Source organism: Apaloderma vittatum, unplaced genomic scaffold (genome assembly GCF_000703405.1).
Source record: "Apaloderma vittatum isolate BGI_N311 unplaced genomic scaffold, ASM70340v1 scaffold17569, whole genome shotgun sequence".
In the NCBI taxonomy this organism is placed as follows: domain Eukaryota; kingdom Metazoa; phylum Chordata; class Aves; order Trogoniformes; family Trogonidae; genus Apaloderma; species Apaloderma vittatum.
This window is the reverse complement of record NW_009737144.1, coordinates 1-25243: the sequence shown is the minus strand read 5'-3', so window position 1 is coordinate 25243 and position 25243 is coordinate 1. Positions and strand designations below refer to the sequence as shown.

The 25243-nt window shown below is 37.3% G+C and overlaps 1 protein-coding gene across 1 annotated transcript in view; it reads right to left on the bottom strand.

Annotated features, from left to right (window-relative positions):
• LOC104267485 (bifunctional glutamate/proline--tRNA ligase-like) overlaps positions 1 to 23268 on the bottom strand; it is a gene marked incomplete at its 3' end in the record, with an annotated part of 29756 nt that extends 6488 nt beyond the window's left edge. Inside the window, exons 1-19 of the mRNA XM_009877239.1 lie at positions 23188 to 23268; positions 18723 to 18822; positions 16714 to 16870; positions 15430 to 15569; positions 14741 to 14835; positions 13385 to 13511; positions 12667 to 12859; positions 12135 to 12306; positions 10922 to 11155; positions 9440 to 9524; positions 9069 to 9128; positions 6621 to 6731; positions 5058 to 5194; positions 4142 to 4349; positions 3854 to 3966; positions 3130 to 3247; positions 2642 to 3013; positions 1537 to 1767; positions 609 to 857 (exon numbers count right to left, since the gene is read on the bottom strand). Of these exons, the coding sequence (XP_009875541.1) occupies positions 609 to 857; positions 1537 to 1767; positions 2642 to 3013; positions 3130 to 3247; positions 3854 to 3966; positions 4142 to 4349; positions 5058 to 5194; positions 6621 to 6731; positions 9069 to 9128; positions 9440 to 9524; positions 10922 to 11155; positions 12135 to 12306; positions 12667 to 12859; positions 13385 to 13511; positions 14741 to 14835; positions 15430 to 15432 (2508 nt within the window). The remainder of the gene's footprint in view (positions 1 to 608; positions 858 to 1536; positions 1768 to 2641; positions 3014 to 3129; positions 3248 to 3853; positions 3967 to 4141; positions 4350 to 5057; positions 5195 to 6620; positions 6732 to 9068; positions 9129 to 9439; positions 9525 to 10921; positions 11156 to 12134; positions 12307 to 12666; positions 12860 to 13384; positions 13512 to 14740; positions 14836 to 15429; positions 15570 to 16713; positions 16871 to 18722; positions 18823 to 23187) is intronic.
• Positions 23269 to 25243: the final 1975 nt, after the last annotated feature.

Here is a 25243-nt window from a genome sequence, read left to right as displayed (position 1 = left end):
CCCTAGCTCACCTGCCCAGCACTGTTAACAACTGCAGCAGAATCTACACTGAAAAATACAATAAAGCATTTCAGAAAAGTGTTTGCAAACCAAACCAACAAAAATAAGAAGAAAAAAAAACCAAACAGCCCAATACCAAAACTAATTCTGCAAGGCAGAAATATATGCAGAAATAAAACAGCTGCTCCTGAAAACATACAGGTTTGTCTCACATTCTTTTTCACAACTGTCACTGAATTTGCCAAATTTTGAGAAACCTTGTTGCTGTTACAGCACACTAGATACTTTTATGTTTATTTGTCCCAAATACAGCAAGAAAAAGCAAAATACGCTAAAAACTTCTGCAGAATTGACATCTGCCACGCTTGTGCCTATCTACCTAAAAGTGCGAGGTTAAGTTTGACTTTCTACACAGCTGAACTTAGAATTTACATCTCAAACTCAAGAGAGTATTCAGCATCAGAGTGTGGCATTATCAGACCATGTAAATTTGATGGCTGTGCTATGACCCAGACATCAGGGTGTCTGATAACTACTTGGTGAAAGACTTCCCCCGAGTGGCAAAATGTGGTAAGAATTACAACTGCTTACTCTCTGTGCCATTATACCTTGGAAGCTTTCTCTGCTTTGAGTCTGCGTACCACTTCCCCTTGTTCAGCTACGTTATCGTAAAGTGCTTTGCCATCCACTAAGCTACAGGGTGCCAAGTTACTGCAGCATACAGAAGATGGAAGTGTAGCAGAAGGTATACAAGAAGGAGCTGAAGGTGGATTTCCAGGCTTGTACTCTTGGCCTGTCTTTTGTTTATATTCTGCTTTTAGACCTAGAAGGATTTTCACAGCCTCATCTATTTGCTCCTGAAGCAAGAAAGGAAAAACAGAAGTTGCAGATAAAGATAGAAATAACAGAGATTCAGCACAATAGCTAAGACAGCATAACCTTTACTGGAATGGCACTAACATAATTGCAATAAAACTTCAAGAGCTAACTTGTTAGTACAAGTTGTCACTGAGTTCTGTGGTAAAACTTTTTATCCAGATTATTTATCAACCTATTAGCCAACTTTTTAGCCAGCTTACCTATCAACCTATTAGCAAATCAGGCAGTATATGATGTAAGGGCTGACAAAAGCTTCCCAGTTTTAGGCAGCTTAGTCCCCCCTCCAGTTATGGCAATCCAAGACTTTGTACAGTGGAGAATGGCAGCAAACACTCAGACTCGGAATACAGATGGTTTCCTGGCCACTATCAAATTACTACTAAATTTATTATTGCCATTCTGGCTTTCAAGTTACTGCCTATATTCTGTTTCAGTTATCTTGTACCATCATAAAAAGATCTTCCAGGTTCCCTAGGCACTATTATAGAACTCATGAAGTCAGCCATACCACCAGCTTAAGAGAATTTGGGAAAGCACTTCATGGAATTCGAAAGTACTTGCTTAGATTTTGTCCCTCAAGTTTCATGAAACTTGCAATTAGGTTTTAGCCTAAACTGAAAACATTGTTCCACTGAGAAGCATTCACTGCTAATACACCTTTGAAGCTTTCTCCGACTTAAGTTTGCGGACCACTTCGCCTTGTTCAGCTACTTTGTTGTACAGAGATTTGCTGTCTGCTGGACATGCGGGCGGAAGAGTAGAAAGAGGAGAAGACTGAGGATGGACAGAGACCACCGGTGGGCTTCCGGGTTTGTACTCCTGGCCTGTCTGTTGTTTATATTCTGCCTTTAGGGCTAAAAGGACTTCCACAGCAGCACCTATCTCATCCTGTAAGAGAGAGGAAAGGGGCAGAAAGAGGGAGCAACAAAGATACAGAAACATAAGACTCTTAAGTGCATCTTAGAACACTTTCCTGAGAACATCTGCAGTTTATGTGCACCTATTTTCTTAACTATTTAGTAGAGTTGTTGAGAGTTTTCTCTACTAAGTAACCCAGGTTATACAATCCAAACAGTCCTTTTTTTGAAACAATAAATTAGTGTAGATCTTCCCACTTATTTAGATTTTATGGTACCACCAACACACTACTGGAACAGTATTTAACCACCAGATAAAGTATGATATTTCCCTTATTTTCATGCTCTGCATTAGAAAGAATGGAAAGAGCACAGCTACTACCAGGTGTGTTTTCTATGCTCAGTTCCAGACAGGAAGATGTCTCAAAAAATATCTTCTTGGATCTTTCCTTCTTTTTTCCTTTCTGGTTTTGGGGTTGTATTTTGGTTTGTGTTTGAGGTCTAAATAGCAACAAGTCAATTTTACATACTCACATAATTTGCACATATTTAGTTAAATAAATAAATAAACAAATAAATAAATACTGTGCGACATGTTAACCCCAAGCACCAGACTTGGATACTTAATCAGCTTATGCTGTGGGATGAATCCTGTCCACATTTCAGAACAGCAGTCTAAGAAATACAGAAAAATACTCACATCTTTATGAATATTAACACAAATTCTGTTATAAGTATCTAGCTAAATGATAAGTACTGAAAACCACCAAGTCTTGACAGAAAAGACCGCAGTCCAAGTGATGATCACTATGAAAACATGGATCCATAAGTACCCATTTACCTCTGCAAAGAGAGGGCAATGGGCTAGACACACCCAAACAAAAAAAAATAGTTTAATCAGCCACCTTAGGTGCTTTCTCAGCTTTCAGTTTTCGGACCACTTCTCCTTGCTCTGCTACTTTATCATATAGAGCTTTACTGTCGAGGGTACCAGAGGTCTCCGCCTTTGAAGACTGTTCAGTTACAGATACTGGAGGATTTCCAGGCTTATAATCCTGGCCCGTCTTCTCTTTGTATTCTGCTTTCAAGGCCAGCAACTGTTTCACAGCTTTATCAATATCTTCCTTTGCTGCCTTCTTAGCTTTCAAGTCACGAACTATATCACCTTGTGCAGACACCCTGTTGTAAATGACCAGGTGATCTTCAGATACAGTACAGGTTCCAGTAGAGGTATCACCAATAAGCAGAGCAGATTTTCCTTTTACAGCTGAACTAGCCTTAAAAAAAGTAAAGAAAAAAAGAAAAAAAGCCAAGTATTTGGCATGATAATCTTGTATAGTAATAGATGTAAAATAATACATTCTATGGCACTTTTTGTAAAACTCAAGTTTACCTCTTTCTTTGCAGTTTCAGCTTTGGTCTTCTCTTTTGACCCAGATGTTGGCATTTCTTTAGTATGTCCATCAGGGATGTAAATCAAAATGCACGGGGCATCTTTACAGCTGTAAGGACTACAAAATGATTTACTGAAAAAATAATAACGAAGGAAATAGAAGATACATACAATATTTTTTTTGAAACAACTGTTCTACTCTTTTGACAAGATGCTCTCACACAACTGCAAGCTTATCTTTGCACATAACTGGTTACCCAAATTTGCGTAATTGGGGATCTGCATTGATTCCTGTTATGGTCAAGTTTTCTTTGTGTTAAAATATTATGCTGAAACACAGTGTAATTTGGATGTTTGGTACCTTGCTAGACAACTGTTAAAATTAAATAGTAAGTGCACGCTCCAATTGGGCAAATGCTTGTTTTATTCCATAATGCTGTTCCTTAATTTATGTTCTCAAAATCACAAGGAAACAATGACCTCTTTACAGTCCAGGTTAGCTGGGGTGCACCAGAAGTGCCAGGTACTTGGCTTAGACAGCTTGAAGAGGTAGGAACATAAAAAGAAAAAACGTGCCAGTCCACTGAAATATTCCATGTAACGGGAAAGGGAAAAATAATTGCAGGCAACATTATTCTTGCCAACACATGTGCGAAAACATTAAGACACAGCAAGCTGAAGCAAAATCTGTGAAGTTTGCTTAGGTCATTCTTAGGTAACTTACCTCACTGGCTCATAGGGCTGATCACAAATAAAGAATCCTCTCCTCTGCAGTTGTATAATGTCCCCTTTTTTTAGCTCCCTAAGGCATGGATCACCTAACATCAGTTCTTCTTGCTGTAAGTGTTAAAAGAAAGCAGTACAAATCTAACAGAGCATAAGAAATTATATATCACTTGTGTGACATATTAAATTTTTAAATTAAAAAAAGAGTAACTAGAAACAGCAATGGTAAAATATCTCCCTCAAACGTGAACCTTTGTGAAATAAAGGGGACAAAAAGTCAACTTACCTTGCTATTTTGGTTGATATATTGCTTGAAGTCTTCATCTTTACCTAGAACTGGCTTAGTAATCAGATGCTCATAATTAACACAGACAGTTGGGATGAGCGGTGCACGTGGAGTTTCTGCTAACCAAGTGATCTTAGTTGTTTTTTTGAAATCTTTATTCTCCAAGTTCAACTTGGCATCAATGGACACAATTTTTCCACTTGAATTTCTACAGGAAAACAGAAATGATAAGTGAAGCCTAGTTCTCATTTTATATTACAGACCATCAATAGATTCACTGAAAAACAAGAGTTCAAAGTTCACTTTTTGAATGTGAGAGACACAGAAAAAGAGCGAGCGTATTCACTCCTGTTGAAGTTCTTTTGATTTTGAGTTCTTAAGCATCAAGAGACAGAGAATATAAATATGTAGAGATTCCTTTTGCATATTTTTTTTTACTATCTCAGCTCACCCCATTCTGCCACTGTCTCAACACAACAATTTCAAAGATCTTATGACGACATTAATAGTCTTCCTCCCCACCTTAGCAGTTCTGCAACTGAAACCCTGACTGGTTTAGTTTTTTAGTATGTAAAAGCAGTAGGGGTCAACGTTGTTAAAATTTCAGGTGGGTTTTCCTGGTCTGAAAAAGCTGTTTCACAGTGGAAATATTGCCACAGAAACATGGAGAACGCTGTATGAGAAAGACATGCAGTACCAGGACTGACTGGTGGTTTCAGACTGGAATCTACAGTAAAATAATGCTCTCTGCTAAAATGCAGTTTTGTGGCATATTTCAAAATATTTATCTATATACAGAATCACAGAATGGCCACATACGGACAGTCATTTTACCGTTACAAGCTGCCTATGAAAAGAAAAATCAACAAAAATCTGAAAAACAAAAACTAATTTCACCTCCCAGTCAACAGCTCACCTGTTTAATTTGGTGATGATAATATTGCCCCAATTTATGAACGTAACCACCTCGCCCTCTGTCAGGGTCTCTGCATCTGCACCCTCGATCAGGACTCTGGAGCCGTACCACACAGGTTTCAACCCAACATCGGCATTCTGTGAATAATGAGTTTCATTTCAAGGGAGAGACAGTTATTATCTAAGTTGACTGAAGTTAATGCAGTGCCAAAAAAATATGCTTTATTCAGGACAGAGGACAGCAGAACATAGAAGATGGGCACTAATAATAATGCAGAGCTATACAGTATTCCTCCACAACTCTCAGGTTTCTCATTCACAAGTGTTGCATGTAGTCCTCTGACAGTGCTCTCAAAAAATCCTGTCTTCTACCAGATACTAGCTCCAACAAAATTGATAGCACATCCCACCTCCTTAAGATTCATATAACTTGAAGATCTTACAAATAACTACCAAGGAAGTTTCCACTTTGCTGTGCAAATTCCCTTCAAAAATAAATTCCATCACTCTAATGTTTGCTTTTCTATATAGTTAATATGGAGCTTCTCTCAGCTGTAGAGATTTTTAAAGATAGGTATTGGAAATACATTGCTTACAATCCTAAAAATACTCAGTTTTAAAGCATCTCAACAATAGAGGTAACTTTTTTTAAAGAAAAAGGCAGACAGCTGTGAGTTTTGATTCTTAGAGAGTCATAATTCTCACCTGCACCTACCCATAAACCTGTTTCCTTATTTATTTGCAAAGAGGAATGAGGCAACTAAATGTCTACCTCTCAGTTACATAAAACGGCTACAAGAACACTTAGAGCAAAACCAACAAAATTAATGAAGCAAAGCCTTGACAACATTCACTTGTTTCTCAGTATAAGCGTATAAGGGATGCTTTCAGTAAAGCTAAAGTGCAATTTGAAATGCTACACCCAAAGGAAAGCATCTTTCCTAACTGTAGTGCCAAAAAAATGTATTAGTAACACACTTCCCTTCTTAAGGGATATTACTCTGTCTACTAGATACTATCAAATTAGCAAGTTCTTTAGACAACTATTTGCTATCCAAATTTAAGAGTCATATTAAAAAAAATCCAGATTGATTAGGTTAATATATCACTTCTCTATATAAGTCTAATTTTATAAACTATTTTTAAAAAGGTCCTTCCTTCCTCACTCTTAGGGATAAGCAGTATCTACTGTATTAGACCCATAAATCTTGAACAAAACTTTGTACTTAAAGTTCTCTGTGAAATTTAGCATCAAACAACAATAAAAACAGCCTGAGCATCACTCTATACTTATAACACCTCCCCCTCTTCCGAAAACTCCATGGGGCCTTTCAATGCACTGTCTATGTGCACTCTACATACTTACAAAAGCAGTTTCCTACATCCCCTTAACAGAACAAACACGTAGCTGCCCAGTTTTTGACCGTTCTATGGGGAACTGGTTTTATTTCATGCTGTCTGGGCAAGTTAAAAGCAGGACTCTCCTTGCCGACTGCTTGAAGCCAAGGTACTTCCAACCTTACTTATCTGTAACACAAGAATATTAAGAGGGCAAAGCAAGAACCTTTGGATGTTTAGCCACTTCTTTCATCTCCTCTTGAGCTTCAGGAATATTTACAGGGACCACTGCATCTTTCAGTAAAGCAGTGTACCGAGGTGCTACTGGGTCTATAACCTACAGAAAACAAATGAGAAGGATCATGAATATATGACATTGTCAGAGAAATAAGATGTTATATGAAACAACCACCACCAAAAAGGAGTATTAACTGGTATTCTTTATGTTACTGCATTTTCTTACATTTGCTTTAATGTTACTTTAATCCACAGCTTTAGAAAAGTGAGAACCAGTGGTAGTACTTTGCAATTTCCCATCTTTACTGAAATACTTGGGGTAAAAACTATGGATTAGGTGCTACTTCCCTTATAGGGAAGACAGCAGAGGGAAGAAATTTGATATAGTTTTACTTGTGAACAGGCTTTTACATCTGGACCATGATGTCTCTAGGTAGTTCAATTTAAAGTGATAATTTATCAGTGTGGTTCATTCTTTTTCCAGCAGCACAAGATCTGATCCCATACTCATTTTGCAGGTCAGTACTCCAGCTGAATAATCAGGGACAGACCTGTCTCTAGAAGCACCAATTAAGTCTGCAATTTTAATACAGACACATTAGAGACTATAATAAGGCAACATCGTAACATTGGTTTCATCGGGATTTCTACAACACGCGTCTGGCAAAAAAAAAAAAAGATACCATTGAAATGTCTTCCTGTATTTTTATTGCTCACTTTCAAACTCAGCTGACACAGTTTTTCCCAGCACTTTTCATACCTGAAATACTGGTCTGTCAAACTGTTCAAAGGCATTTAAAAACAATTCAAGCAGAACAGCTGTCTACGTCCAAAAGGAGTATCAGGGATCTGCCAGTTTAACTGGAAACTAACACAAAGGAAAACATCTGCTTTTATTAATATAAAGCAACTTTTTTTTTCTCTTTAGTTTATTTCTGCTCAAGTAAAACACTATATGGCAATTTTAGAAAAAAAAATTAGCGCCTAATTACTTGACATTAGCAAGTTAGGTGATACGATGACATACTTTTAAGAAGTCACACATTTGTAAGTTTATTATCACCAAAGTCAGACTCTTAAATGTTAGACACAGGGTTTAAAAATACAGGTGTACTATGTGATTTAATATCATTATTTTGACAACTGACTGAATTTTACCATGTTATTACCAGGCTGTTTATTTTACTCATTAAAACTCACAAACCTTCCCCAGATGACAAGTGTTAAAAGGTCAGTAGCAAAATTACAGGATAACGTATAAAATAAGAGCTCTCATACCAATAAATTCTTTGAGCTCAGAACTACCTGTATGCAACCAATTATTTTTGCTCACATTGCAGATTGCAAACTATCTGCACAGACACATGTAAGTAAAACTGGCTAGGAAATATGGTGCTGTCCAAGGAGTTGAGTCAGTGGTCTAAGAAACCCAGTTTAAAAGCATATTAAAAAATGAGTCCTCACAGTCCATTGTGGATTTTTGCACAAATTCCAATTCTTAGTCATATATATATTTATGCAGCAACAGAAAGAACCAATTCACAAACCTTTGTGTATATAGCAGACCAAATGCAAAATACATAAAGAAATACCAGGTACATGCCAGACAAGCAAAAACTACTTAAATGAAAATATCTGGGTATTATCTAAGCAAAACCAAGCAGGAATCCCAATGCAAAATAACAGGTGTTTCCACAATCACACAAAATATGCAATCAGCGTTGTAACAATTCGCCTTATTATAGTGTCCAAGCATCCGCTGTGAAAAAGCGACTAACCATGTCGAGATGCAATATTCCTTACTGGACATTCAGTGAGAAACATCAGCAGTGCTGGCTTGATCTACATAGGCAGTATGTGCAGCGCCTTAGTCCTTTTGCCACAGAAAGGAAAAGCGGCCAACGTGAATCCAATTGGGTAAGGTTTGTGTTTATGTGAACAAAGCAGCCAAACCAGAAACGGGCAGCCTTTTAAAACTAGGAATAATGCATTTTCAGTGGGTTTGTAGAGCTCCTGTTATAAGCAAATGTGACTGTGCTATGAAGCTGCAAAATGATAGCTTATGCTATGTATGCTTACAGCACTGTAAGCTATATGCTAAGGTAAAAAGCATTAAGTAATACCTTCTTACAGATAGCTCGCAGCTTGAAAGCAGAAAAATGAAATGCAGTTTTCATATCAGATTTACAGCAAATACCATTATCCTTCCCCATACTACTAAATAAGGCAAGTAAGCATTGGTATAGGAGAATCAATAGGGTTAGTGCTAGTTCAAGTTAGAAAGGGAGGGACATTCCATTTTCCTGAAAGTGTGCCAAATGATGCAACATATTGCAACTGCTACTTGTTGTGATAAGCACTCCAACGAACGCTGGATTCTCTACATATCCCAGAAAGAAGATTAAGCGAGTAGCATCAAATTCAAGGAAGCACATACCTTTTTGTTAAAGGACCAAATTTTATCCCACTCCATATTCACGACAGATCTAGAGGAGCCCTGAGAAAAAACAAAAACAAAACCAAAAACCAACCCTCAACATTAATATAAAAATATTACAGCTATTAGGCTCATCTAAAGCAAAATCCTTTAAAACTAGGAACCCTTGATGGTTTGCATTCATTGAAACAGTTTAGAAAGGCATCTTGAGCCAGAACCCGCTCACAAGTGTTAGTACTGTGGAAGCAGTACACACGAAAGCAGCAAACATTCAAAAGAGGAAATATCCCAGTGACAAGCACTTTAACTGAAACTTCACAAAAACTTGTCCTTATCAAGTGAGATTCAAAGAATCAGAAGAGGACACACACCTGAGCAGCAATGAATTGTTTTAGCCCTTCAACTGTCATGCCTCTTCTTAGGACACCACGCACGGTGGGAAACCTTGGGTCATCCCTAGTAGAAAAAGACATTTCATCAGCGTCACAAGCCAAGTTCTACATATTAGCTACCCTGATCGAAAACTTTACTAATACCGCCAGAAGTGAAAGGCACGGCGTATTGTGCATGTGTGAATTAAGAGCTAGATGAGAAAACTCCGCTGAAAAGACTGAGCTCTTATCCATACAATTCCATACATATTCCCAGGAAGGGAAGCCATCTCTTGGTGAAGGGGCTCTTTTCGTATACCTATGCAATCTGAAATCTCTCAAGAACTGGCAAGGCAGAAGTGATGTGTCTATCACATTAGTATGGCATCTGATTAACGAAACCTGAAACAACAGGATTTGATTTTTTCTTGCTCAAGTGAAATCAGAAAGAGGTGAGTGACGACAATGTTATCTCCCAATGACATTAGTGATAGAATTCTGTGATTTTAAGGCCCAATCTGGAATTTAAGTATGTGCTGGTGGAAATACCAATAAAATCTTGCTGAGGACCTAACAGGGAGGCAGGTCATCATAAGATGAGCTATATCACACAGAAAAAAAAGAAAAGAACAAGAGAAACCAAAACCAAAACAAAACAAATTTTCCTCCAGCAGAGTGGTTACACGCATAAGCTAAGAGTCTAGGCTTCCAACACAATCAAAAAATAAAATGAGGGGAGAAATAAAAAAGAAAACAACCCTGCATGCTTGGCACATCTAAGCAAGACAACCAGACAGCCTAGGAACTCATGTAAAATGATGCTCCTGTAGGTTGAGCACAGAATCACCTACAAGCAGTTGTCTGAATTAGCATTATCTTTGTGTGCTACAAAGAGAATACTTCAGATGGTCCGCTCCTATGCCTAGCCCATTGTGGAATGAACAAAGGAGCCACTCTATAGAGAGCTACACACAAAAGTGTAAACCCTTGGCTCATCCTTTCTAGGAAAATACTTAGGCTACCAGGCCACTGAGCCCTATCTCCAGAAATACAGGTAATTCAAAAAAAAAAGAAGAGACAGAAGGTGGGGACAGCAGGTGGGAGGGAAGTAGGACAGATCTGACTAGATGGATAGGACCAGAAGTTCTTCACTTCAGGTCTCCTTCTGGCATGACTCAGGAATGTATCCGATGACTCAGAGTGGAAAATGCATACGTAGTACCTGTAGCAAGAGCCAGAGTCCAAAAATAACCCACCACATGTTTATTACGGGATATGAATATGTATGTACACAGCTACTGTAGAGTAGTAAACAGACCCACTGTATGCACAGAAGCCATTATAATTAATCTATGTTCTTAAATATTTTTTAAATAGTGATTCATGCTGCTTTGATACCTAAACACCGCCCAAAACAGAGAATGTGTGCCTAAGTCACTGTTTTCTTAAGGAACAATGCTGAACTACAACTGTGAAACATACCAGCCATCCACAAGCCCTTCGTTGACAAACCATGTAAGTTTTCTCTTGGAGAGCACAGTGTTGTTGAGGTTTAGCCGGCTGTACTCCCATATATATGGTTTCCTTATGCCCAGTGCCTCAATGATCCAGTAGAATTGTTCGTCTCTGTCGTGGTATTCAGTTGTCCTCAATGCATGTGTGACACCTTCGATACTGTCAACAATGGGGCAGGCAAAATCGTACGTGGGATAAACTCTGGGAATAAAGACCTTCAATTAGTAGAGTAGAAGAACAAAACGCCTTCCTCACACATAAACATTTCAGCTAGGCATAATTTATATTCATATATTATATTTACAATCTATGATTCTCAAAACTTTTAGATCAAGACTAAAATAGCACATCCACAACAAATTGCCCATTAAAAGATCTAGAAGGCAATGCGTTTTTAAAACAAAGGACACCTTCAAGAAATTAATTGATCATTGCTTTAATATTCAAGACTAAAAAAAATAATCCTACACTGCTAGTGTTCTTTTCAAACACTTAAAATGCTGACTTGTAGTTTGTTTTTTCCTTTAAATATCAAAAAGAATCATTAGTTGACAGAATAATAAGCAAAGCTTTCATGTTTAAAAACAAATCACTACCCACAGACATAGCTTTAGTACTATACACACGTTAAACCCATGTTTCCGAAAAGAGAGCTGTATAGCTGGAAACAGAGGTTTCAGATAAGCACTGAAGCACAGCCTGGACCAATTGGGTTTGCTTACTTCAATGCACAATGTGGTGATTCTTCATTCTGCACCAAGACAGCAGTTGCTGTGAAAATGGAAGCAGCTACTCAGGTAAGTAGATCGAGGATGTTTCACAGCAATATAAAATTGTAGCACTGCAAAATTGCCACGGGTTTGCCTTAAGCTTCTAGAGCTTGGCTTTGCTGTCCAAGATATAGCCATTAAGTCTTAATTCATGCTTTGACTCGAAGCTCTTCACTGGCACAAATTGTATTTACGGACCAAAACTGAATAATATTCACTGCTGGCCACGATGGCCAACCCACAGGTTTTGAAAGTCACCTGCAGAAGTTTCAGAAGGTCAAGAATCTCATTACATATTCTGACTGAAAAAAGCTAGCAGGTTCCAAGTATTAAAAGTAGTTTACTGAAGAATGATAAATGCCCTGAAAAGAGTAAAAATCACAGGTCATTCAAGGAGGAAGTGGACATACTTGTAGGTACTTCCAGTACGTGGGTGAGGCTGGTTTTTACAACGATAAAGAGTTGGATCCCTCATACATCCATTGTTACTACTCATATCTATTTTTGCTCGTAGACAACAAGTTTGTCCATATTCTGTTCCCTTTTTCATTTCTTCCCACATTTGCAGATTCTTATTGACACCTAAGAACAATGAAAATAAATAATTTTCCAAGGCTGATGTTGATAGAGAAGCACATTTTCTTACTGCAGTAACAAAAAGCCAGGTCACTCCCTCTCTTTAGACACCAAAATTCATTTTCACACATTTCATATTTTGTTTTTATTAGAAGTAGTAATGAGTGGTGATGAACTCAAACATACACAAGTTTACTGCATCTGTGTAAAGGCACGCTTATTACAGCCCTAGAGAACAAAGCACTAAACACTTCCAGGACCTTAGAGATAACAAAGATGGATGAGATGACTAATTGTGTAATAAAAAAAATCAGATTTTGATGTCAAATTGAGAAGAAAGCAAGACAGAAGCTTAAAATATCTTACAGTTATTTCTGTGTTTAGATTCCACTCTCTGCTCCCGCTCTGCTTTCATTTGTTCTGCAGGAGTATCATCCACATATGCCTTCCCTTCTTGAATAAGCTTCTCAGCATATTTCATTATTGTTTCAAAGTGATCTGAGGTATATGTAAATTGATCTGGTTTGATGTGCAGCATTGCCACATCTTCAAGAATAACCTAAGAAAATGTGAAAATGTATATTGTAATATTCAGAAAAGCAAGTTTTCTTAAACCGCTACCCTCTCCATGCCAGATGTGGTGCTTTAATGCTCCATTGCCCAGTAAGGATAAGCCATACAAATAACGTGACATGCTTGAAAGGAAAGAGAGGCAGGCATTTATCATTCATTCATCGCCTACAGCTATACGAGATCAGACTTAACTTAAGAAGGAGGTAGGACAAGAAAAGGACATGAAAGCTGAAAAGCATTTATGCAATGAAAACAACACTGTACTGCAAGAGTTGTGTATTTACATACAGTAGAATAAACACCGGAGAAAGGGAAGAAATAAGCCAAAAGAAAATAAGCTTTGAGCTTTTTAAGGTAAGGATGATGGATTTTTCTTTCAAGCATAAGACTTAAGTGTAATAGTGGTAACGTAAAAATCCAGTGCAAAAAAAGTGTGCAAGAGCAGCTCAGCACATCATTTACCTTTGAATTAGCTACACAGTGAATGGATTTCCCTGCTCTCTTACCATACCTTTTCAAAGTCTTCCTTCTCTTTTTCTGGATTTGTGTCATCAAATCTCATAATGAGTTTTCCTTTAAAGTTAACTTGGTAGTGCTGATTTAGCAGAGCGGCTTTGGCATGACCGATATGCAGATATCTAAAAAAGGAAATAAAAAAAATATATACATCAGCACTACTTCAGCTAGACTCTTTTTCGTATGTGTGTGTGAAAAGAATAGAAAGCAATACCTAAGCCTAACCAAAAAAAAAAAAAAGACAACCAAGGATACTCATTGAAATACTACCTACATATGAAAGTAGAGTATATTTTTTCTACTGCAAATTTAGTAGTTAACTGTTAAAAATACCTAAATCTGTAAATTAGAGTGCCTCTATGGACACAAAGTTTTACAGACTAACTTAAACCAAGTGTTAATGATACTCAGTAGCAGTCACCAGATAATCAGAACACACCACATTCAGAAAAGTGGTGGTCGTTGGGTATTTTTAACACAAGCTAAAAAGCTACTTCCAATTTAAACAAAATACAAAAACCCCAAATCCACAAAATGAAAATAACTTTTGAAAAAAAAAAATTGAAATATATGTGTCCCTGAAGAACTGTGTTTTAATGAAAACACCAGAATTAAGACACCGTAAGCTACCGAAGTCAAGTGAGAACAATCTATGTTATATGCCTGCATGCACATAATACATAACTTAGGAGCAACAGTTTATACTGGACTAATAGAGTAAAAACCACTACTACAGAAGTCACATGATGCTGAGAAGAGCCAGTCTAACGAAGAAATGCAATTATGGACATTTTACAGCTCATCAGGCAACTCTGAAAAGAAACATATAACTAAAAGCTGACTGAAAACTGTATTTATTAAACTGGCTCATCACAACTCCTCTGCACAGTCCTTAAGGAGTTTGTGCTTTGGGACTATGTACAGCCTGGGCCCTGGGCCAAAGGCCTCCATCACACATCTGGGGCCAAGCTTCCCGAAGGAAGGCTCTCCTGTACGTCTTCCCCTTCTCAAATCTAAGCTTCCTGAAGAAGCACTACAAGTCCCTTCGCCCAACTTGTAAAAACTTCATTTACACATCGGAGCTCCCGTCTGTGCACAGGCCTCCGTTATCCGTGCAAACACCGTCCTGCTGCTTCTCCTCGTCCCACTGCAGGGCAGCACCACGTCACCTGCTGGCAACTAACCTCCTTATTCCAGGTTCAGCTCTAATGCAGATGTGGACAGAGCTTTAAATAATCTTTTGGCTTAAAAACCTTGTCTGATAAGCTGACTAACATCCTCACTTCAGCATACCTGTTTTTTTAAAGAAAAAACACAAACAGAATCTTCTCAAAGTAATTAAGTTTCTTACCCACTTGCTTCAGGAGGAAACCTTACAATGACTTTTCCCATCTCTGCACCAGGAAGCTCAACAAACTTCCCAACATCTGATTTCTTTTCTGTTGCCTTAAAAATTAACAGATACAAATTAAGATCATGTTAGCTGTATAATCAGATACAAAATTATACACCAAGGTTTTCTTTCAAACCAGAGGACAAAAAGCTGCCACATTAGATGCCAAATGAACCTCTTTCCAACTTTCACATTACTCATAATACATCAAAACAAGATTAGTTCTAGAATTTTTGTTACTCTGTCTTTAAATCTGATCTAGGACTGAAAAGTCTCACCAAGTTGTTTAATTTATTCCACAGAAAAAAAACGTTGCTAGCCACTTTTTTTATATTGTGGTGTTCTTAACCTGAATGTGATCAACAAGTTCAATCAAGGAAAGACCGAAATCTTTGCAGGTCTGCCAGGATCTTTATAAAAAGCAAACAATGTATCTAAAGAGCTGCGCTGATTAAGAGGTGCCATTTTTACAAGATTCCATTTAAGCACTGAACTACAGCATTCAAAGCTGTTACAGCTTTATCTTCAAACAAGATTTTACAGAAATATAATTTACTGTACAACTGATTCCTTTTAATTCTCTAACTTTTAAAAGATTAATAATATTGTCTTACACACTCTCTCCACAGAATCTGAGTAAATCTTACCATTTTAACCTTTGGTGTACCAGAAGCCCACTTGGCTCCTACTGCCTGAAAAGCACGCTGTACCTCAAGAAAGCCATACCACCGCTTGGCATGGACAGGGGCTTTGTTTTGCTGCAATTGCTCTTGCCATATGTTATTATCTGTTACAAAACAAACAATTTTTCCAGTTATTAAATTATAAAAATTGAATGATTACTGAAGATTATAATTTGTAAACGCTACTCATGCTTTCTTCTGAAAAGACATTTAGTCATTCGGACACAAGCCATTTTAAAGCAAATTAAATAAACAAACTCCCTCCAAACACACAAGATACTGCATTCTTTCTTGGATTCGTTACATCAGAAGGCGGGAAGGGACTGGGGAACACACATTTTTCTTTGTATCACACAGGTCAAAAATTAATAAAAACTTTTTTCAAGACAGAAATATAAAATACTGATCTAGTGTGTCTGTGTTTGATATTTTCTAAGCTTTAACAGAATTGAGGCATGTATCAGTACTGCTCTTTATTTCTGAGAGCCTGTACTCCCACAATCTAATTTTCAAGGAACACAACTTCACTACAAAGATTCTGAAGAAGAAAAGAGGAAGAAAAGAAAAAAATAGTACACTTTTTTCAGATTTCTCTTAAGAGCATCAACTTTGGAAAAATAACAAAAGATGTTAGCTTTTACTCTTGAGTATGCATTTTGCTTTCAAGAGGAATTTGGTTATACTGAATAATAGATTGGCACATAATCAACTTTAGACATATATCTAAAATACAAAAACCAAACCAATAAAAACAGATCATCAAAGCTTCTTTTAATCTCGGAAGGGTATTTCAGAGAGTAACATATGGCTCTTTTAATAATTCAAACTAAAGAAATTTGCTCTACTAAGATGATGCCATGGAAAGGTCTGTGTTTATAGTTTTACAGTATTACAAAATAATCTAAATATTTAATCCAAGAATTTTAGGCACATCAAATTTTCATATTTAGGCAACAGGTCATAAAAAGACACGTTTACAGTTAACACAAAAGAATTTAAAAAAAATCCCCGTCTATGATTACATCCTATACATTTCCAAACAGAGCAACAATTTAAAAACAGTTCTAGGGTTTCCTAAGCTATACTATTTCCATCACTAGCAAGGCACAGGCCAAAGCACTATGCACAACAGCATGCAGTCTGGCATACAGTTGAGAGGTAACACTAGCATCCACAAAAAAACGAAATTTGAAGTCTCCTGCTATACACTGATCACAAGCCAAGGAAAGTGAGAACATACACTGATACCTTTTAGTACAGCCCAGACACATAAGTCTGCGAGACTCAGAGAGTTTCCAACCAAGTAAGTTCGTAGAGACAGACAGTGGTTGAGCTCTTGGACTGCTGAAAGAAACTGGTTGGCAGTGGATAACTTTGTGGCACTGAACTCCAGCCAGTGGTCAATCTAGTTTTAAGGGACAAAAGATAGTCAAAATTATTAAAGGAACGAGAAAGAAGCTTCTTAAAAAAAACCAAACCCTGAAGTACTACACAATCCACTTAATAGCGGACCAGAAAATATCAGCTGGAATGTTAAATATATTGGCCAATAAATCATAATATATGCTTAAGGAATGTTTAAAATATACAGAAACATTCACCCAGAACTATAACAAATTACTAAATTTAATTTCTTCCTTCAAGATGTATTCAAACTGCTCAAAATACTGACTTTACTGAAGCTAATCCTACTGGTAAAAATAATTAGCAGTTATTAGGTACTTATTTTTCACACACACTAAACAATAATCGCAGTTATCCTTCAACTACTCAGATACCACATTTGCGACCTAGTTTATCCTCCCGGTACTGCTGCCGGATAAGTTTACCATTTTCCCTGCAGTCCCTATCTTCTCTGCTTCATCTTTTTCAAGATTTGAAGAAATAAAATCCCTCCCTCACCTCACTTACCCTCCCCCTCTCTTGCAAAACAGTCTTGCTCCATGAAAGGAGCATACACCAAGAAAAGAAAAATGATGAATCAGGCCTTTGGTTAATAATGGTAGCCCTGTCTATAAATTAATCTCTTAAAGCATTGAGGGATTCAAGTGTCTCTTCTAGCCCTCTGTCCTTATTTCATGTGCACATGTTTTGTAAATTGCGTCAGGAATCCTTCCAATATTCCAGCCAACACGGCAGGCACAGATGTAATTACATCATCACAGAATTCAGTTCATTCATTTGCAGTTATGCTCCAAAATATTTGCACCACAAATGCAGCTGTCCCTGTACTTCTTGAATTACAACTTTATTTTTGAAAGGTGCAGAAGTGAAAAGAACTACTTCATCAAAATATCAGTCTTGAAACTGCGTGTGCAGAGGCTCGGGGCTTAACTTAAAAACAAAGGGTTTGGTCAGAAAGTTGAAATAGCCACAAGATAACTTTTTTAATGTCTTACAAGCAATATACCAAGAGAACACTTTCCAGGAGACCAGCTATAAGGACTGAAAAGGGATTACAGCTAATCCGAGTAATTGTAGAAAAGAGCTAATCAAGTCCTTCAGTTCCTTTCCAAATTTCAGAAGAAATAAATTTCAATTTATCTGCTAGTTTTAACTACCACCTTAAATTCAGCACATGATTATTCTAAGCTAGACTTAGGAAGAATTCCCTCTTATTTCATATCATAACCACAGTTTCTAATAACTTTTTGTGATCTGTGTAAGCAAGAAAGACCAAAACATTCTCTCCTCGGCAGAAAAATTCTGGTGTCCTCATGACACCACTAGCAAAGCACTACAGAATACGGGACTTTGCATGAGGGAACAGTCCATCTACATGGCGACGTCTCACCACATTTCACTGAATTAAACTGAGGTCATGGTTTTGCCCATCGTATGCACCAAAAACTAATGTACTATTTCAATGTCATACAGTATTCCCTGGTGTTACACCGAAGTGATACATGGTAGCAGCAACAGAACTGAGGAAAACTAAGAGGGAAAGTTGCAGATAAAACCTTCCAAGGTGAATTATGTTAGTGAACTGTCAGGATAGGAGTTGCTGCTGCAGGTGTGAGAGAGTGTAACCTTTTCAAAGCTCAGATTTATGACTATAAGAAAGAGCAAGCTGAAGAAAATTCAACCTTTCGCATCCCACATAGTTTGAACCTCAGTCTAACACTAAAATGCAGAATAGAGGCGAAGTTCAAAAAAACAAACCAAGAAAACTTTTGATCACAGACCAAAAGAGAGGAGAAAAAGGAAAAGAAAAAAAAAAGAAAAAAAAAGAAAAAAAAAGAGGCATGGTTTCTCACCTCAGTGTGTTCCAACAGATTTGAACCATACAACCCAGCAGAACCAGCAACTCTAGCCAGATAACGAGCTATTGAATTCACATCGGTAAACGAAACATGCCTAAAAAAAGATAAAGGTATGTTGAATTACTACCTCCAGTTCAATTTTGATTGTGCACACATAGTTGGAACGTGTAAAGTAAACACAGAGTAATTTCTGGGTGAACCAAGAGGTATCAGGACACCAGAATAAAAAAAAAACAACACGTATCTAGCAAAAGAATATAATGGTCCTTACTTTGCTATCACCAGATAGAACAATAAGCTTCTAAACATGAAATAATTTTGTTTAGACAGTTAAGAAAACTCTGATTCTTCCAAAGAATAAAACCCTCTCTCCCCATCCAACATAATACTTCAGTATAACCTGAGCTACATATTTTCCAGAACATAAGGAGCTAAATCAACATTCGTTTTCTTCTCTTTCCATACAAGAAGAATGACTTTCAAGGGGATTCCTAGGGAATCTACAGAGGAATCAAAAGGCCTCTACCATGGTTCTAAGGGCTAACATCAGAGGAGAAAAAAAGGTTCATTTATCGCTCACTTTACTCAGTTTAAACTTGTGCTGCTGAACAAACTTGGCAGCCTGTATTTCTGTCTCTTACCCAGTCTTCTCCAGATAGAAGACTAATTTGAATTTCTTTTTCCCATTCTGCTGTTGAAAATTCTCAACAGATCTGGAGGCCAAAGGCTCTCCAAAGAGTATACTTCTGTGTTTTAATCTCCATTTTCCACCCCACATACTGTATTAGAAAAAGCTGCATACTGTCAGAAATCTAGTTTTAAATGTATCTAAGATAAATGTGAACATTTTCATTAATATTTACTAAAATACTTTGGAAGAAAGATGCATCACAACCATCAATTTTCCACAGACTCATCTCCAGTCCCACACAGCTATAGATTACAAAATTAGAGCTCAAATTGCTTCTAAACGAGCATTGACATCAACAAAAAGAGTTCCTGTAAGCGTTGCATTCCACTCAATGCTACACTTCGAGTTGTCTAAACAAGGTTTCATTTCTGTTCTGCCACTGTTCAGTACTTCCTTATACACCTGTGTCCTTTAATAAATTAAAAGAATTTTTGATAGCCTTCAAACAGACTTGTAAAAAATCAGTGAAAGTTCCGAAAAAGATGTAGAAGACTTCTTGACATACTAACAAGTAAAATTAGCCTCATCTTCAATACAAATCAATGACACAGTCCCATTAACTGCACTAAAACCTAAGGAATGTAGGTCATTTGTAGTTTTTTTTGCTTCTAGCTTTTCAAGCTTCTAGGATCCAGCATACAAAAGATACATAAAATGTAACTAAAAACAAACATCACAGCAGGGAGCCTAACACACACAAAATGCCTCCTATTATAATTTTTATATTGCTATCAGATCTTAATGAAGCTTTTTCCAACTGAGAAAAGCAAAATGTTACTAACACATTTGCATCTATGGAAAGTCTGCCCAATGTGTTTTTACTGTTTTCATTAGTTTACACTAAAACAAATATCCCTGATTACTCAAGCGAACATGAATAAATATAGGAAATGTAACAATGTTGCTCTGAGTAAAAGCTTAGTTGTGCTTTTACTTAGTTGTGCTTAAGTTGTTTATTTTCTTTGGGCAAAAAAGACCTACTTCCACCCAAACATAATGCTAATTGCCCTCCTTTCTTTGAACAAGTTACAAAACATTAGGGCTGCTCTGAAGCTAGTGCCTGCTAACCCCAGGGGTAAGTTAAGGAAGAATACACAGGGACAACGTAATGTTACAGGCAAAGGGTAAGTGTCTCTCAAAAGTGACAGGAAATGACACATAAAGAAATACCAGGACAAATATTTAAGAAGCAAAAGACAAGATGGGAGAAGGAAAAACATGAAACACTAAACAGCACAGAGAATCTCCAACTGTAATAAAACATTATTTGAATTGATTTGTACAAAGCATTGCAGAATTGTTCTGGGCAGCCTAAGAGTAAGACTATCCTAAACCACGCATGCGCTCCCAAAGCAAAACGGAAAAGCTCTACTGTGAGCTGGTACGATGTAAGTACACTAACACAATCCATAAAGACATCACAATTTAGCAAAGTGGTTTGTACAGGAGCTATTACCACATGAAGTTTTGAAGATAAGTCTTCGAAAATAACCTTTAAAATAAAATTAATCATCTCAAATTGGTGATAAACTTTTCAGCTAACTAGTTGACAGCTAAGTTTCAGCTAGTTAGCTGAAAAGTTTGTCAACAGATTTTAACTGCACTTCAAAATATAACCTAGGAAAAAAGCAAATAAAATGTTCTCTGTTGATCAAATCAAGCCATTAGAACAGTTTCCCAGAAAAAAACCAAAAAATTCTGAAATATCCCAAGTGAATTTCAAATCATGCCAAAATAAGAAAGCTTCAGCAGAACTGATGCCATGAAATCCATTTACTAAAAGCATTAGTTGAGATATGAGTTCAGCTGATAATTCTCAAGTTACAGATACACTTTTAACAGACTTTAAAATAGAGAATCAATTTTTAAAATGATTGTACAACCGAGCAAGAGAAAATTAATGCAATATTGAGATTTGGAATTACTTCTTAAACATAATCCAATGCCAGGGACAGGAGGACATTGAAGACAAAAAATTCCATCTGATGGAACTATGAGTCTAGATATTAACCACACATGACCAAAGTGCAGAAGAGCTTTTGGTTTACATTTCCGACAATTTCCATTACAATTTAAAATGAGTGGCTTTGCAATGTAATGAGAAGAAGGCATGGTAATATAAAATTATTTAATGAAACAATTTTTAAAAAAGCTGAGCTTATAAACATATATTTTTCCAAAATCATCCCCACGTGTCATAGGGGCATACATATCCATCTATATCTTTTGGTATATACATCACACACACACAGCCTCAACTGTGAAAGGAAAATTAAAACAAAATCTGAGACCACTTAGGGGGAAAATTCTCTCATGCAACTAAAAGATACCCAGTTAACTCTCTGTTACATAATCTCTATCCCACATGTGCATAACACACAAAGACTTATTAATGCCGTACTAATTAAATTCCAATACAACCTGCCACATTTCTCTTGCTTCTATTCAAAATCATAAGTTCAATGCCATCACTAGACACAGCAAAAGACAAAATGTAAAATCAGAGATTACAGTCAAGGAAGAACTCATATCTGAGTTCAAGTCTAACATTTTAAACAGAAAGCAATATTTGCAACCAGCAAAACAATCATTAGCATTGAAGACTGTGAATCATCCTGTGCTTCAATATTTTTGCAGAAATATGTACCTAGTGACAAGCTCTTTTTCAAGCTTACAAGACAGTGGAATAGCTTGGTTGGTGTTACTTTATGAGGATCAAATCAGGATCTCTGCAATCCAACAAAAAAACACAATGCTGTTTCTGTAACCATTCTACGGATATGCCAATTTGTCATGGCTTTAACTGCATCTTCTACTGAAATAGCCCATAAAATGAGAGTTTGTCAGCAAGTCGGTGAACAATAAATTGTTCCCCCTATTCTTCAAAAAAACAATCAGTATTCAAAAAACACACTTAGAATCAGAAATTCCAAACACATCACAGTGCTAATAGACCTGAATCCAGGACTGCAATGTTTATGGGTCAAAGTATGCTCCTTACCAAAGATACTTGGCATCAGATTTCCACTGACATCTCAGTGGTACTCAAGACACCAGGATCTCTCCTCTTGACACATCCAGGTATCTCACCTGATATGGAATCTAAGTTGACAATGCACCTTTCCAAAAATAACACCAGTGCTCCCGCATTTATGATATGCATACGACCCTACTCAGATAATAAAAACCACCTGCATGCCACAAATCTTGAATTATTTATTCCAATGGCAGAGTATTTTTAGAAGGACAGGAAACAGACTTCTACAAAAATTTCCAGATCAGACTCATCTACAGGATGAAGATGGACTGGATAGTGTGGCATAGTTAACTAGCACTTTTCTGAGATAACATCATGCCTTCACTTATATGCAGAAAGAAGTCCAAAATAATAATGCTATATAAACCTTTAAAATTCATTCCACCACGTATTGGTCCAAGGAATTTTGTATACTAATCTTGCCTAATATAAAAAGGGCTTGCTTTTGCTAATTCATGGCACCTCAAAAATGCAAATGTCTAAATAATAAGTGACTGGTACAGCATAAATGACTAGACGTAAATGGATGCAAATAAGAATACCAGAATCGAATTTAGAACATATTGTAAATGTTTTGTCTGTGCTACAAAGAGACATCAGAAATGCAGTGATGAAGAAAAAACTGTGTTCTTCTCTTCCTCCTACCTGAAAAGGTTACTGTCAATGTTACAGCCATGTGATTTATAAAACTGCTGACCCAAAGCTAGAAGGAGAGATGCAAAGTCACTTACTCAGACACACGGAGGACGGTTTCTTTGCCTTCTTCCACTGAAATTTCAACATCATTCTTCACATACTCCACTGTCAGCAGAGCTCCTGTAAAAAACAAGTAAAACAGATATTGAACTTTCTTCCAGGAAAAATATCCTTCACAGTAGCATCAAAACAGTTACATTTCTTATCAAATAGGACCAGGTGACTGAATTAGCTCCTTCAAGTAATATTGCTCAGGGAAGAAATCAATGTTCAGTCTCATATGCAAGAGGCTTCTTATTCTTGGCAATGCTTACAGCTTCAAATTGACTGTGTCCAGCATACACTAACCTGCAGTGAGCTCGGCAAGTGTCGGCAGCAATACACTTTGCTTCCTTAGGGTATTGTAAAAATTAGTCCTGTCCTCCAATACATGTAGAGAATGTAATCAAATTGCGTGTAATTACTGAACAGTATAGTAGCGTACTCCATCCTAGCCCTGACATATGCATCAAAGGAGATCAATTACTCAATACACCAGTACTTCCTAAGCAAGGATGAGACTACTTTTAATCTGATTTAATGTTTATGAAAAAGTTAGCCATTCAAAACCGAGAAACTCTATCCATGTAAAAGTGCAGAAGGGTTATACAAGGCTTTCAAAGTAGTTCATCAGTGACAGTAAAGGATGGCCTCTAGAAATAAAAGAATTATTGAAGTTTTTAGGCTACATCATCAACAGGAAGACAGCTCTGCCAATATTCAAAATGACTTGATGCAAACCTACTCTGATCTCAATGCTCTTATAGGACAACACTGTAGCTCAAACAAAGCACGGAGCTAACTTGGCTGTATTTCTGGATTGGCTCTGGTCCAGATTCAGCCTGCTGAGCCTAAGTAGAGGAGATCGTGTTCTTCTGCTTTGCTCAGAAGCACGTACAAAGGCAGTAAGCTTTTGCACTAGCAAATATAACTTAAATGAAACTAGCCAAAGGACTATACATTTTGAAAGGCATCTCACCTGTTACAGTCCCCCTAGTGTGCTGTGCACTTTATCTTCCCTAGAACAACACACAGAATACCCAAGGCAGATGATGTTGTATGCTATTAATACACTGGCCTAAATACAAAGCACTGGAGCTAGGAATTCCCTAGCTCTCACCCCTGCTCAGCTGCAAGCCCTTCTTGTAGCATTAAGCTTTTATCAACAGTAAGTCAAGGTGCTTCTTCCATCCCTCAGTTACCCATCTGTGACAGTCAGGATGACATGGCTTATGCAATACATTTGTAAGACATGTAAGTATGTTACTGATGTACACGGAAATGCTTTGAAAATTACAAGTGTGATGCACACCAAGCCATACTAATGACATTAAAAGCTACCACTCTTTTCCCAATGCATGGCCATGATGAATAGCAAGTAGAAACAAGCAGGATGAGTGTGCACGTCTCCTTGATACAAATGCTTACCAAAGTGTTTCATCTGTAATATGTAATATTTCTGACATAACTATGCAATCTCCTTAATTAAATCTCCAGTGCCACTCACCAGCTATCAGAATGAAAGCATACTCCAAAGCCCCTGGAACCATGTTGAAGCGTAGCTCATACTGCATCATATCTTTTCTAGCAAATCAGTATAAACAAGTATCGGGAGAAATGCTATTTAAAACTTAAACGGGTAGTGATGCAACTTGTATTTAACTCTGAAATACATTTGGGAATAAGAGCATGAAAAAATAAATCAATGAACTAAGATGAAGAACGGGAAGGAAACGTATTTTGAATACTTGTAAGAATATGGAGAAATGGCATGGAACTCATATAAAAGTCTGTTTTCCAGATGGCGCAAAGCACAATGAAGGAGGTTTCCACATCTGTAAAGGCAAAGTAACACCGAAGGACACCGAGGAACTGAAAAAACAAGACGTTGCAGTGCAACTGTGAACGAGCTCCCCAGACAGACGGATTTTAGCAGCTGATTAGAACTGACAAGGGAGGACAGCCCAATTAGGCAGAGCTCACGCACACGAGCGATCCGGATTAGTGCTGCCTTGCAAATTTAGCCTCAAGGCGCGAAGCCACGCGAGGGGG